This window comes from Theropithecus gelada, chromosome 5, assembly GCF_003255815.1.
Source record: "Theropithecus gelada isolate Dixy chromosome 5, Tgel_1.0, whole genome shotgun sequence".
In the NCBI taxonomy this organism is placed as follows: domain Eukaryota; kingdom Metazoa; phylum Chordata; class Mammalia; order Primates; family Cercopithecidae; genus Theropithecus; species Theropithecus gelada.
This window is the reverse complement of record NC_037672.1, coordinates 121712767-121727589: the sequence shown is the minus strand read 5'-3', so window position 1 is coordinate 121727589 and position 14823 is coordinate 121712767. Positions and strand designations below refer to the sequence as shown.

Genomic DNA, 14823 nt, shown 5'->3' with positions numbered 1-14823 from the left:
AAAACCAGAATGGTATAAACAAGGGCATATTGTTTCATTTCTCCAGAGCTATATCATTTGCAGAAGTTGGCTAGATGTTGGCTGGGGCTAGAGTCATCAGAAAAGTTCCCCCTATCACCCTGCCCACTGGGATGCTGGGCTGGGCCTCTCCATCTCTCCATGTGATCTCAGGGCCTCTCCTCGTGGCTTCCTTGTGAGGCCCCTCTGCATGGCCTCTTCAGCAGGGTAGCCAAGTTTCTTTAATGGTGGTTCCTACAAGTGAGCATGCCAAAGTAGGATGCAGAAGCTACCAGTCCTCTTCAAAATTAGACTTGGAACTGGCACACTGTTACTTCTGCCACATTCCAATGGTTAATGCAAGACCAGATACAAAATGAAGTGACAGCTTAAGGACATGAATTCCAGGAGGCATGGCTCACTGGGGATACCTTTGGAGTCTGGCTACCACAGTGAGTTGGAAAAAAGGCATAAAATCATGGCTTCCTTTTTCAACAGTGTGGAAATCCACACATTTACATAGAAAATAACTGTAGGTTGGTATTTTCAGTATGTTTGTAAAACAGCAATAATCTCTGACAGGGCCCTGTGTTTCATAGTTAAAACACTTGGGGCCTGGTGCACTGGCTCATGCCTATAATCTCAGCACTTTGGGAGACTGAGGAGGTGGATCCCTTGAGTCCAGGAGTTCAAGACCAGCCTGGGCAACATGGCAAAACCCAGTTTCTACTAAAAATACGAAGATCAGCAAGCATGGTGGCACATGCCTATAGTCCCAGCTACTCTGGAGGCTGAGGTGGGAGGTAGCAGTAAATCAAGATTGCCCCACTAGACTCCAGCGTGGGTGACAGAGCAAGAGCCTGTCTCAAAACAAAATAAAAACCACTGGGCATACAGTGTTCCTCAATCAATTTAGTCTAGATTTGTGAATCCAGTTACATTTTTCTGACAGAATAATTTTCAAAAACAGAAGGGGTTTAATCAGTATTAAATGAAAATAAAAATTTAACATTCCAAAGGAATGATCATATATTAAGCTGACTGGAGAGCACTAATAAGAAATATAGGCACCTAGGTAAGATTGACTAGTCAGGATATTATGAATTACCTCTTGGTGGCCATTTACCACCTAACTTAGAAAAAAAACAAAGCAAAACTTTCTGAGAAGTAACCACCAAGACTTAGGCTTCTTGGATCAGCTGTGGTACATGCTGTCCCTGCCCACATCATCAGTACAGTTCCCTGAAAATGTATGTAGATGCTGTCCCTGCCCACATCATCAGTACAGTTCCCTGGAAATGTATGTAGGACGGGAAGTGATATTTACAAGAGCCTCTGTGGCCTTAGAAAAATGTCTTATAGATGTGTTACTCCCACAGACTCTTTGTTTAATTTATTTTTATGCTTTCTAGTACATAATATTAAACTTCCAAACTAATACAATCTACCTTCCCGAGGTTACCAATGCCAAGGCATGCAAGTTTATCAAGTAATAAGAGACCTGGACAAAGAAAAAATAATATGTGTTTCTACAAAACAGAGAGTCTCAGGACAGTAAGTGAAATAGTAGCTCTCTTTTACTTGGGAATCTGTCAAATGAATAAATTATTTGCAGCAAAGCAAGTGATTAATTTATCTAATGATTCACCAAAATCTAGTCAAAGGACGCACAGTGGACATAATTGAAAGTTTACCTTCACATATGACATTGAATTATTTTCAAATTAATGTAATTACATGTAATTATTGCTATTATTGCACGTGACCATATGACTGACACAGGCCTCAGGGATATAACTTACTACTAAGCCACTTTCAGCTGTTCTTGGATATTTAAAATATAGTTCAAAGAACATGTCATGGAGGGTATTTATTGGGATCTGAGATTTGATAAAAGGGTGAGATTTGAAGAAAAGGTGACTTTGTGGTTGGCATAAGGAGGTCATTTAAACTACATATGGACCCATAGAAGAAAAGGTAGGAAAAAGCAGTTCTGAGAATCCAACAGAGGAGCATGTTAGAGAACCCTAATTTGCTTCTTTAAATTTCTTGCTGCATATTTGGGGTGAATGAGAATATGAATTTCAGATCCATGCTGTCATGTGTACTGTTGGTGTAATTTTGGGGTCTACTAAGAGTTTTTGCTTTATCTAGGTACATTGAAAAAAGTGAAGGGTAAAGGTGAATCGTCGTAACTAGTCACCTAGTAACCACAGCCAATGAGTCTTTATTTCTCTTCACTGGTAATTCTGCAAAATAAATCTTATTTGGGGATTTGTTTAATTCTTTGAAGGAAAGACCTATATCTTACACGTTTTATGAGCAACATCTATTTTCAGGCTTGTTTTCAAGGACAGGAATGAACACAGCTGGCAACAATTACTTTTAAAATGTAAGGCTTAAATAAGCATTCTTTTAAAAGAGTATTTAAGAGGGTAGCCACAGTTGGACGTTCCTATCATTATGCCTCCCATGTCAATCAAAGTTTTTCTATAGTCTAGGTCTCCATCAAGTCCAATGAACATAACTAACAAAATGTGAATTTATGTAAACATAACACTGTTATTAATAGTAGCATTACAATAATCTGGTATGGTTTGGTGGACCTTGTTTAATTTTCAGCTTCTGCCATGGTCTCGTTAAATAGTATATGAGATGAAATAAACGGAGTTCTTTAAATTTGTGGGGAAATCTGAAAGGCTGCCAGTAATAACTCTTTTCCAGATTCAAAGTAACTATCCGTTGAAGGACAGTGTGCAGTGTGCTAGCTGAAAAAATAAAATATAGCTTGATATGGGTGGTTGATACATAAACATACACATATACACACACACACACACACACATACACATACACATTCATATAATATATACCAAATCCTGGGCTTGGTAGTAATCAGAGAAACTCTTAAGGCTGCTGATCCTGCCAGACACGTGGTATAGCAGTTCAGTGTGCCCGGGCTTGCTGCAGCTGCCTTCCACATGCAAGAAGCCACCAGAATGCCACTTTTGAGAATCAGTAGTAAATGGAGAAAATTACATGTGAGGTATATCCGAAATATGTGAAGTGGAGACTGACTTATCCTGTAGTAGAGTGTATAGCAAGTAGGCTGAACGCTTTTTATACAATGCACAGAGTTCTTTAAATTTTAAATTTCAATATGTGGCATAACTTGAAAGACTGCCAAGGATAAAACATCACTTTGTAAATAAACCTGAGTGACTTACACAAGTTAATTTAGAGGACTAAAATGAGTCCTCTAAATTTTCATAGCCTTTCATGTAAAATCATTGGAACTCTAAGATCACAGTATTCAACTTTTGCAGCTTTTAGGTATTGTTATAATTATTACAGAGCTTGCAAATATAAAGAAACTGAAATTTACCTCTACCAAACAAGGAACTGAATGTACTGTATGATGAGAACACAGACATTATAAAAGACTTAATTTTTGAAATTTATAATTGTGATTTGGAAAATCTCAACTTGTGGAATCTTTGGACGGAGCTGTTGCTTCTAACTGGATGAAACTATATTTTGTATCTAAATGGATTAAAATTGAGATGACATAATTTTGTAGTATTTAAACTTGATTGAAACCATCAAAATAAACATACATTTTCAAGACTTATATGATGAGCTTTGTTTTGTAAAAATACTTGTAGCACAATATAACTAAGTGAGCTTTAAAAAAAGACAACAGCTAGGAAAAGATTTGGACTGAAAAATTTGTACATTTCAGTACAGAAAAATTAGAATGAGAATAGATTTTATTTAGCAGTGTGTTTTGAGCTTAATATGTATCTCACCACTTAATTTTCCATTTAAAACATTATAGTCTTCAGAGAAGCATTCGTTAAAGCTGTCAGTAATTTCAAATTCATGTGAAACTGTGATTTCAGGAAATTTTATGAACAAATTAAAAATAAGAAAGGCCACATTGAACAAAATTGCATTCTTTGGAAAAATGTGAGTATATGGTATTGGAGAAAATACAACTAAGAAACTGATTAAAGTATGTAAATATGTACCAAGAGTAAGTATTCTGCTTATGACACGTTTAACATTTAGGCAATTGATAAAAAGAAGTTTCGGCCGGGCGCGGTGGCTCAAGCCTGTAATCCCATCACTTTGAGAGGCCGAGACGGGCGGATCACGAGGTCAGGAGATCGAGACCATCCTGGCTAACACAGTGAAACCCCGTCTCTACTAAAAAAAAATACAAAAAACTAGCCGGGCGAGGTGGCGGGCGCCTTTGGTCCCAGCTACTCGGTAGGCTGAGGCAGGAGAATGGCGTAAACCCGGGAGGCGGAGCTTGCCGTGAGCCGAGATCCGGCCACTGCACTCCAGCCTGGGCCACAGAGCGAGACTCCGTCTCCAAAAAAAAAAAATAAATAAATAAATTTTAAAAAGCTTCATAAAATTATATATGTGTGTGTGTATATGTCACTGTTAAGGGTTTTCTATTAAAGAAAGCAAAAAGCAATAATAAAATGTGAAATAAATTTTAAAGCAAAAAACATAAAATTCTAACTAAATAGGTCTGAAGACTAATTACAGCTTAGTTACAGCTGATGTTATTTAAAACAGCATTCCATGACAGTGCTTAGTTATCATAAATGAGGCCCACTAAACAAAAAGTTTCGGTAACTTCTCTATTGGGCAGAAATTATTTTAAATATCACGTTAGCAAACGGCTTAATAGAAACGATAACATGATGTACATATTTCTCATTTAAATTTTCCTCTAAATATAAAATTTTACAACCATGAAACTGAAGGAGTCAACCTATTCAATGACAATAAAGCTGCGTGGCAAACAAGCTAAGTGGGAATTAAAACCGCTTAAGTAAAAATAAGTCAAAATTGTAGCTTTTTAAAAATCAATTTTCATCTCCCTAATTCTGGAGAATTTATACTCTGCCTCTTCTGCTTGTGGTTTAGGAAAGAAGCCCCAAATTCAGGGTACATGTATTAAAATTAAATATTAAGATCAGTAAACCTCAATTGGCACGAATAAACAATATGAAAGAGTAAGCACAAATACGATCTATTTGTTTACCCATTTTTCTAAATGTGATAGCTATACTATGAAATTCCTAAAACCAGATGGGAGACTGGCTTAATATTTTGGCAAATAAACACATTCAAGTTAATGAGGAATGGGAGATAGAGCACTCTGGATTTTAGCATAAAAAATTAGAATAGAAAGATGCTACATTTCCTATTCCATCAGTTGACGGTATACTTATTTTCCTGGCAGGAATTTGGAATCTAAGCAACTCAGGTCCAGTGAGTGCAAACAACTGACATGCTTAGTCCAACAGGCCCCTGTGAGCAGGCCCTCTAGGGCATTTCCTGACGCCACAGAACCATGGACCTTTCCCCCTTTAGTGGACGCTGCGGGTGATCAGGTGGCCCTGAGGAGCAGGGGCCTGAGACCCAGTCAAGCCTGCTGTCAACCTCCCTCTGATGGAGGCCACGTCCTTTTCATGAGGCTGTTAGGAACGCCATCCTAAACCCCCACTATTTCTATTTTTGCAACATTCTTCCCAGTCCTTTCCTTCCTTCCCTTCGTCCCAGCCAAAGTAAAAGCATCCCTGGAATTTAATGGACTGAAAGGAGACCGGACGACTGAGGGGTAGAACGGGGCCTGAAGTGGCTTTGGAAGCAAGGGGGTTAAGGGAAAGACCAGAGGGTTGAGCAGGGAGAGGCAAGAGGGTTGAGCAGAGAGAGGGAAGAGGCAATCTCCCCCTACCCAACTGCCCCTCCCAGGAGCAGATACGGCCCCAACAGCCGGAGAGTCCCTCCAGCCTGGAAGACAAAGGAAGGATCAGGGCCCAGTGGTGACGGGGAGGGTGGGGGCAACGACTCGCGTGAGCTCGGGGACGTGAGAACGCAGCCCCCGCCCCGTTCTCCGCCTCCCCTGAGAAAGGCGGGGCCCCCACGCCGCCCCGAGAGGGCTCCCCGCCGCGCAGGCAGCGGGTCCCTGGCGGCCGCACACGCCCAGGCACGGGCTGCAGCGGGAGGGAGCGGTGGGGGGAGGGGAAGGGCGCGGAGGCGGAGCCGGCGAGCAAAGAAAGGCCGAGCGACGGGGCGGGGGCGGGGGCGGAGGCTTGGGCGGGGCCTGGGCCGGTCGGGCGGGGCCGCGGAGCGGGGCGGGGCGGAGCCGGCAGGCCGGGGGCTGCTTGAGACAGTCACTGCCCTGACGGCGGCGGCGGCGGCGGTTGGCCGGTGGGGGCTGGGACGAGCACGACCGATTCCGCTGGGAAAGCTGGAACTGGCAGCCGCTGGGAGCCAAGAGGAGGATCCGGAGCTGGGAGCGTGCCCCGGGCTCCGCGGAGGAGGCGGCTGCAGTTGGAGTCCCGGGAGCGCTGCTGGCTGCGACTTCTCAGCGAAGCAAGTGTCTGAGACAGAGTCCGCAGCAGCGGCGGCGGCGGCGGCCACGGCGGCAGCTACGGCGGCGGCTGGGGCCGAGGTAACCGGGGGGCGGCGGCGGCGGTGGAAGCGAGGCCCCTCCCTCGGGTTGGAAGCTGGGAGGCTGAGGCCGGGGTTGAACCTGACCCAACCGCCCACCCTGTCCAGCCTCGAGACCCAGATTTGCCCCCTTCCCTCGCTCCGCCGTCGGCCGGGTGGGAGCGGGAGCGGGAGTGGGGCATGGGGCGGGAGTGCAGAGGCGGAAGCCGACCGGGAGGCGACCCCTCGTCTGGGATTAGCAAGGACCTTGGTCACCCCCTCCCCCTTCAAAAGACACACCCCAGTCTCGGTGCGGGGCGGGGTGCAAAGGCGCTCCCAGCCTCTGGAAGGGCAGACCTCGGTGTGGAGGCTGCACCTTCGCTCGTGGCCTTTCCGAGGTGGCCCCCCTGTGGCTCTTCTGGGCGGTTCAAACCCAAGGTAGTGCCCGGCGCTGGGAATCCCGGAGTTCCTTTTGTCTGTCAGATGAAACTGGAGGCCGGATCTGTGGGCAGACACCCACTAGCACCGAAGCACTCTACTCTTTATCCTTTTTCTGTCTTGGAAGGAATTTCTCCCTAGCAGCCTTTTATCCGGCCAGAGTGGTAGATTTTATCTCTGACCTCCATCCTTGGCCTCTAGAGGAAGGAAGGATTCACATTTTACTTGTGTTTGATTTATCATTCGTATAGGAACAATCATCCTCCATCGTTTTTTGTTTTCTTTTCTTTTTTTTTTTTAAAGCCGTTTCCCATCCAGCTGCAACCCTGGTAATCCTCCCCTAGATTTTTGCAAACTATCAACAAAGAAGTGTGGCTGGAGGAGTAGACAGTCCTTGACTGACTGGACTGTGTAAGTTAACAGAGCTTCCTTAGCTGGCGCTGTTCTACCAGTCTACTGTGAATGAGCGTTTTGGCTGGAGTTAAGGGTGTTACTGTATGTGCATAAAGTATCTCCCCCCCTCCCTTGCTATAGTGAAGTTGCAAAAATCTTGGGTAACTTGATTAAAATGTGGCTGTTTGGGAAGCATAACAACAAGGAAGAAAAATGCAGAAAGGAGAATGTGATTATTTCAGGGGTTTTTGTCCAACTTTTTGAAAGTGCCAAAGGTGAAGCAGTGGATTTTTCAGATTACGTTAACTGGTACACTGCAACATTTATTGACCTTAATACGTTTTTAACATATGATATTTTGCACTGAGGTATTTTTGTTTGTTTTATTTTAGTTGCTTGTGGAAATTGTTGATTACCCGGACATCTTAAAACCAAGAAACCTGTGAACAGGTTCATTAAGAATCTGCTGTCTTGAAAAATGCATTTTATGAATGCTTTGAATTAAGAAAGTGTTAACAGTGGTCTGTCATTTCTGCCACATAAGAAACTATAATCTGAAACAGTTCCCTGGCAGTTGCCCAGATGCCTGAAACTGGCAAGATCTAATACTCTGAGTGATCATCCTTCAACGAGAAATACAGAGCTACTTACATACTGTACCTCATACCGTGTAAATGTAATCTCTCTGATGCCATTTAATGCAATGGACCTCTTTTCTGAATCTAATTGTCAGATGCAGAATTAACACTTGGAATCTGGAGAAGTATTTTGTACAAATCGAAAGATTGGGTTTTTTCTTTAGTTTTCCAGATGTATTGTCTCATCTCTGTTCTTGAAACATCCACAATCACATAAACTCCAGTTGTAACCATGGAGTTATGTGATTCATTAAGATATAGGAAAAGTGATGCTGAGCTGTGGAATCAGGCATTTCTCCCTCAGTTCAACTAATGCATAGACTGCTGATCAAGAATAAGGAACCAAAAAAAGTCATGCACGTTCTGTTGACAGATGAACTCTGTGGCTGTTGAATTTTACTGTAACTAGTTACTCTGTCATTCCAAGTCAACTTAGTATGCACGTTATGTCATAATGGATGGAAAGACCTGTGTTGATGTTTCCAGACTCTAGCAAATGAAGATAAAAAACCTATTATGACTAATCCTTGGGAAGAGAAAGTCTGCAAAATGGCTCAAACCAGTTTACTGCAAGGGAAGCAGTTTTACTGTAGGGAGTGGGTTTTCCACAAGCTTCAGCATTGCCTCCAGGAAAAAAGTAACTGCTGCAATAGTACTGTCAATGCACCATCACTTGTAATGAATTCTGGGAATAATGCTAGTGGTGTCTCTGGAAAGGGAGCTGCCTGGGGTGTATTGTTGGTAGGAGGGCCTGGCAGTGGCAAGACGGCCCTATGTACTGAACTCTTATGGCCAAGTTCACCTACAAGTTTGCAGAGAGGTTTACATCGCCAAGCTTTGGCCTTTCATTTCTGCAAAGCCCAGGACTCTGATACTTTGTGTGTTGGAGGGTTTATTAGAGGTCTAGTAGCCCAGATCTGCCGCAGTGGACTACTCCAAGGATATGAGGACAAGCTAAGGGATCCAGCAGTCCAAAGCCTTTTACAACCTGGGGAGTGCGAGAGAAACCCAGCCGAAGCATTTAAAAGGTAACAATAAAACTGTCATGGTGTTCAGATGTCTATGCTGAAATTAAATTAATTTTTAGTTGTAGTTTTTTTTTGTTTTTTTTTTTTAACTTTGTGGGTTACTTTTACTAGTGCTGTACATTTGGCCTTAATCTGAAGTTATGAATATACCTGTTTACTTTGAATATCAAAGAAAGTAAAATCTGGGTTTTGGTATTGCACAGCATATGGATTAAAAGTGTATCTGAATTTTGCTTAATAACAGAATGTTATTTATATTGCCTATAAATGGTAAGGGAAATTTCTTCTTGTGGTAGAGAAGCACATTTAGCTGTCTGAAAATAGGTTACCTTTTCAGAGGGTGAACTGAACTTAGAGTAGTTATCAGTATAGCATCTAGTACCTTTTTTTTTTTTCCCTTATAGTAGTAGTATTTCTTTAAATAAGAAAGGGTTTCTTTAAAGGAGATTATTGGCCACTGAGAATCTGAAGAAAATTTGCTGATGAGTTTTGGGATTTATTCTCCTATTAAATAATTGAAAAGCTGAGTGATATTTTGAAATATGTGAATTTATAAAATAGGGAAAATTTGGGATCATCTTACTACTTTTACTTTTAGTGAGTGGTACAAAGACAGTGGTTTTTTCCTAACTTCAGCTAAGCTTTTTTTCCATAGTAAATGGATTGGTCCAGGAAGTGAGCAAGTTGCTTTCCAGAGTGGTTTCAGATTCAAATCTATTCAAGAAAACCTAATTCCTTGAAAACATTTTTTTGTTGTTGTTGTTTTTTTTGTTTGTTTTTTTTTTTTTTTTTTTTTTTTGCTTATCATGCCTCTGCTCATTGTAAAAGTAGCAGGCAAATTGTTAGTTTGTGCCTCACTTCGGCTTGAATTACCCATTTTGCCATAAGCTTTTTCTCTACAATAACATTCTTAGTGGGCAAAAGTTTGTTCTCCAGATTCTGGTATACTGTGCACTGGAGGTTTGTGTGTGTGTGGGGGGGGGGCTCACTTCTGCGTGAGTGTGTTTCTAGGAGAGATTTGAATCACTAAAAAGAGTGATGTTTGTTTTTATGATATCCTCAAATCTAATGGGGTGAAATCTATAAATTTTGGAAGTAATATTGAAAATATTTAATAGTAATTACAGTAAACAGTATGTGTCGGTCATTATTCTAAGTGCTTTACAAATATTAGATCATTTAATCCTCATAATAATCCTGTGAGGTAGTTACTATTCCCATTTTATAGACAAGGAAACAGGTACAGAGAGGCTAAGTAAATTGTTCAAGGTTACAGACTAGTAAATGGCAGGGCTGAGATTTTAAATATGTGTGTGTGTGTGTATGTATGTATGTATGTGTGTTAGTAATCTTAGAAATTCTTTGGAGGACTTGATGGGAAGAGGAGGGGTTTAGAAGGTTATGTGTGGCAAAGCTGGAGAACAGGAGTTGTGTCACAGTGTGGTTTGAGTGTGGGTTTTCGGATTACTCATATAGTGATAGAGGGAGTGGTATTCTAGAATGAGAGTTAGGGATGCTACAGAATTCAAATATGGGAGGGATTTATTAAAGTCAGCCAAAGGGATGTATCTTTGAGAGAGATGATATTCTTGTAGACTCTTTAATGTGTAAATTTAGTCTAATAAAACTCAAGACAAATCTATTATCTTTTGTTGTTAGCCATCAAAGTCAGCATTAAAACTGATAAATGTAAGCAAATAACAGGAAAATATTTATTTTTCGCTTTTGACAAAAACTAAATCCAAAACCAGTTTTTGTATTATTACTTTTAACCTTTAAATTTCTACTAATATTGATGATTTAATATACAGACTTTTCCCAATTTATGATAGTTCAACTTAAGATTCTTTGACTTTAGGATGGTGAGAAAGCAATATGTATTTGGTGGAAACCTTAGAGTACCCATACAACTGTTCTGTTTTTTACTTTCAATATAGTATTCAATAAATTACATGATATATTCAGCGCTTCATTATAAAATAAACTGTGTTAGATTATTTTGCTCAAGTGTAGACTAATGTAAGTATTCTGAGCATGCTTAAGGTAGGGTTGGCTAAGCTATGATGTTTGGTGGGTTGAGAGTTATTACATGCATTTTTGACTCAAGATATTTTCAACATACAATGGGTTTATCAGGGTGTAATCCCATCATAGGTTAAGGAGCATCTGTATTCATGTGTGGAACTATTTAATAGTTATAGAAAGTTGATAATGAAAAATCTGTTATTCACAGATTCACAAAGCTGGGGAAATTGCAGAGATGTTATTTACTTGATGCTTTTTAAATCCACTTTTCTTCAGTTTACTTCCTAGCTTTCTTTTAATTTTTTTTTATGCCTAATGATAGTAGATGGAATACATAATACATGAAATTGTATGGCTAAATGGTAATTTGTTAATCACTAGTTCATGATAATTAAGGAAGAGTGAAAGGAACTTCATCTTAGTGAAGCATTGCCGCTTTCTTCCCTTCTGACATGGTATAGTATATTCTATAGTTTCTTAGATTTAGTTGTCACAAAATTTCTTCTGGCATTCATCAATTTGTACGACAAATAATGAGAGTGTTATGTGTTTTAAGCATAGTTCATCTGCGTTATTTATTAAGAACCTTCTGTGTGTTAGATAGAATTCAGCTGGAGATAAATCAGGCAATAGAACAAACAGAATTCTGCCTTCATGGAACTCAAATTCTAACATTAATATTTATCTTATTCATATAAAGAGAAATAACCATCAGAGTAAATACTTGTTATAGGGTTCATGAAACACATGAACATTTAAACATTAATAGAATTTGGTGATCTGCTAAAGGGAATGATGTGAAGACACATTGATATCTTTTTTTCATTTTTATTTTTCGTATCTGGCTAAAGTACAATACTATTGTTAATTTGTTTACAATATTTTATTTCCTCATTGCTGAAACTAAGTTGATGTTTATATTTTTACTTATTACTTATTTTGAGAACCAAAGGCTGATTTCTGTAATTCTGCCTCCCCCTTTAGGCCTTTAGTGCAAAACTTTGTATATTTTGCATTGACGGTGTCTTTTCTAGAGTTAGTGTTAGAGGTGGACTCCTAGTAGCCCTATAATTGTAAAACATTCCAATTATTTTTGACAAAAAGCTCAAGCATCTAAGTTAGTGAGGAGTGGAGGGTAGTAGCATTAGGTTTTGTGACTGGTTTAGAAGATAGCTATTTTGTTCAACCAGAAACACCTTTCTGGACTTTGAACAGAAAAGTCATTTTGGAGATTTGAAAGGATGTGGTGCAGGGAAATACAAATTTTTGTTCTTAGTGTATGTCATTACCTCACTTTTATTTCTTGTTAACAGTCTGCAGGACCAGATACGTGATGTCAGTTTTACTGTGTTGGGTAAAAATATTTTGTTCTGTGTAATGTTAACAGGAAAAATTAAACATCTTCAGGGATACCATGGGTTCAGTGTAAATGGAGTAAAATTTCTATAAAGAATTAAAGATGAGTAACTCTGTTTTGAGAGTTTAATAGAAAACTTGTGCTAATGGTGAAAGGCAGTATGCCTTGTTAGAAAAAGAATTCAAACTAGGAGACCAAATACTGACATTTGTTTTGTGTGTCAAATGGGAATCTTTGAATGTTTGAATATTCTTTCTAATCTTACCTCCTCCGGGAGCATTTATGGATCTTCACTTATATCTGTTTAGGTTTGTAGCTTGTGTTGCAGTTTTTTTGTTTTTGTTTTTGAGACAGAGTCTCACTCTGTCGCCCAGGCTGAAGTGCAGTGGTGCGATTTTGGCTCACTGCAAGCTCCGCCTCTCGAGTTCATGCCATTCTCCTGACTCAACCTCCCGAGTAGCTGGAACTATAGGTGCCCACCACCATGCCCGGCCAATTTTTTGTGTTTTTAGTAGAGATGGGATTTATTTCACCGTGTTATCCAGGATCTCGATCTCCTGACCTCGTGATTCTCCTGCCTCGGCCTCCCAGAGTGCTGGGATTACAGGCGTGAGCCACTGCGCCCGGCCGTGTTGTAGTTATTTATGCATATATCTTTTGTTATCTTCCCTATTAGACATATACTTCTTCATGACATTATTCATGACTGATGAATTTTTTATATTTCCCAAGGTGCTTTGTATATAGCACTTTGCATATAATAATTGTTAAATGACTGTCTTTTGAATGAATGCATAATGCTACTTGCTTATCTAGAATATGTGTGAACCTAATTGAAAGAAGGCTGAAGCTCTTAAATAAGAAAGGAAATTGAAATGCTACATGATTTAGGTCAGTTTTAAATGCAGACCAGACTGGTATAGTGATTATTAATTTATTAACCTACTGTCTGTACTTTAGCATATATTAATATGTCATTAGTCCAGATAGTTTTAAGTGGCCAGATAGCTATCTCCTGTCTCAACTGGCTCCAAGTATTTTTGGCACACTCAACAAAGGGGCCAAGAACAGAAGGGGGCTGGAATGTGCACCTCCTTCTTACCCTCACTTGTATGTTTTTAAGGCAAAATATATTACATTCGTAATCAATCTTGTATAACTAGTGCTATTTAAGATAACTGTCATTATCTTTTCTTAAGTATTGTCAAATTAAAAGATCCTTCTAAAGTGCCATTACTATTCAAATTTTAAATAAAATAAGTTAATCAATATAATTTCATTATCAAAACTTTACATGTTTGTCTTTTAATCTAAAGATCATCACGTTTCACTGAATGGTCTATTGTTTCCAACTTTTAACTATATCCTTTCTACTTCAAGATACAAACTTCCTTTAATTCAAATCTTCTCACTTTTCCTTCTGAAAATCTTTTCTTTTTACTCTAGCTTGTCTGTTCCTTTTATATTTCAATCTAAGTGCTGCTTCCTTTGGTTCCTGGTACTCTTTATCATTTGCTGAACCAGTCCTCAACCTCTAATCACTTCTGCTCTAATGGCATAACATATTGCTCCTGTTTGCATACTTAGAACTTTGAAGTCAGCCACATTCTTCGTTCTGTTCTGCAATCTAATTTATTGTTTGATAACTCAGATTCCTTTTAGACCAGAGAGAGTGAAGTGGTGCTCTACAAGTTGAGTATTTTGTTTTGTTTTGTTTTGTTTTGCTTTTTTTCTAATGCAGCAAATTTCGTATACATATCCAGATTTTTGCTTTTTCTTAAAAAAAAAAACCTGGAAATTTGGACAATACTGGGTTCTCATTCCTTTGAGGCAGTAATCTTACAGACTTAAGTCAACTGCTGTCTTTTATGAGCTCTGCATGCTCTAATTTGGTTCAGTCTCCACCATGCTATATTATTCTATACCAGGACCAGTTCATGTATTTACATGTGCCAGCCTGGCTCCTATAGTCATTTTCAAAGACAAATATGTTTTCTATTCCTCCAAAAAAAATGCTATATTTTTTATCACTTCCAGAATTTGCTCTCATACTCTCTAGAGTTTGTATCTGTAAGTGCTGCTTCCTCTTCCCTATCAGTTTCCCTTCCTCTTCCCCATCAGTTTCTTCCTAGCTTACTGAAATCTAACTTTCATCTCTACACATTTACAAAAAGATGTTTATGCATGATTGCCTGTGAACTTATTGCTCAATTTGCCTTTGTCCTTTAAATGATGTGTTTTAGGTATTGTTTTCATTATTTGCACTTTTTTCTTTCAGAATCTCCCACTCACTCCATTCTTTGGTGGACCTTCCTCTGCATTCTCGCCCCACAAGCTTAGATCTTCTCTCTTTACACATATGCCTTCAGTTATTTTATTTACTTACATGGCTACCAATGCATAGATAAAGCTGTTGATGCAGATTTGATTGCTAATAAGATAGCAATCACAATTGCTTATCATTCTGATCAATATGTATCCTTTCACTTGG

General features: G+C 39.5%; 1 protein-coding gene across 2 annotated transcripts in view; it reads left to right on the top strand.

Annotated features, from left to right (window-relative positions):
- The first annotated feature begins 6192 nt into the window (after positions 1-6192).
- ANKRD50 (ankyrin repeat domain 50) overlaps positions 6193-14823 on the top strand; it is a 45468-nt gene continuing 36837 nt past the window's right edge. The window contains exons 1-2 of one of the 2 annotated variants that reach the window (XM_025386351.1): positions 6193-6475; positions 7677-8950. In XM_025386351.1, coding sequence (XP_025242136.1) covers positions 8439-8950 — 512 coding nt within the window. In that variant the 5' untranslated portion in view covers positions 6193-6475; positions 7677-8438. The remainder of the gene's footprint in view (positions 6476-7676; positions 8951-14823) is intronic. The other variant, XM_025386352.1, reaches the window with a different exon arrangement.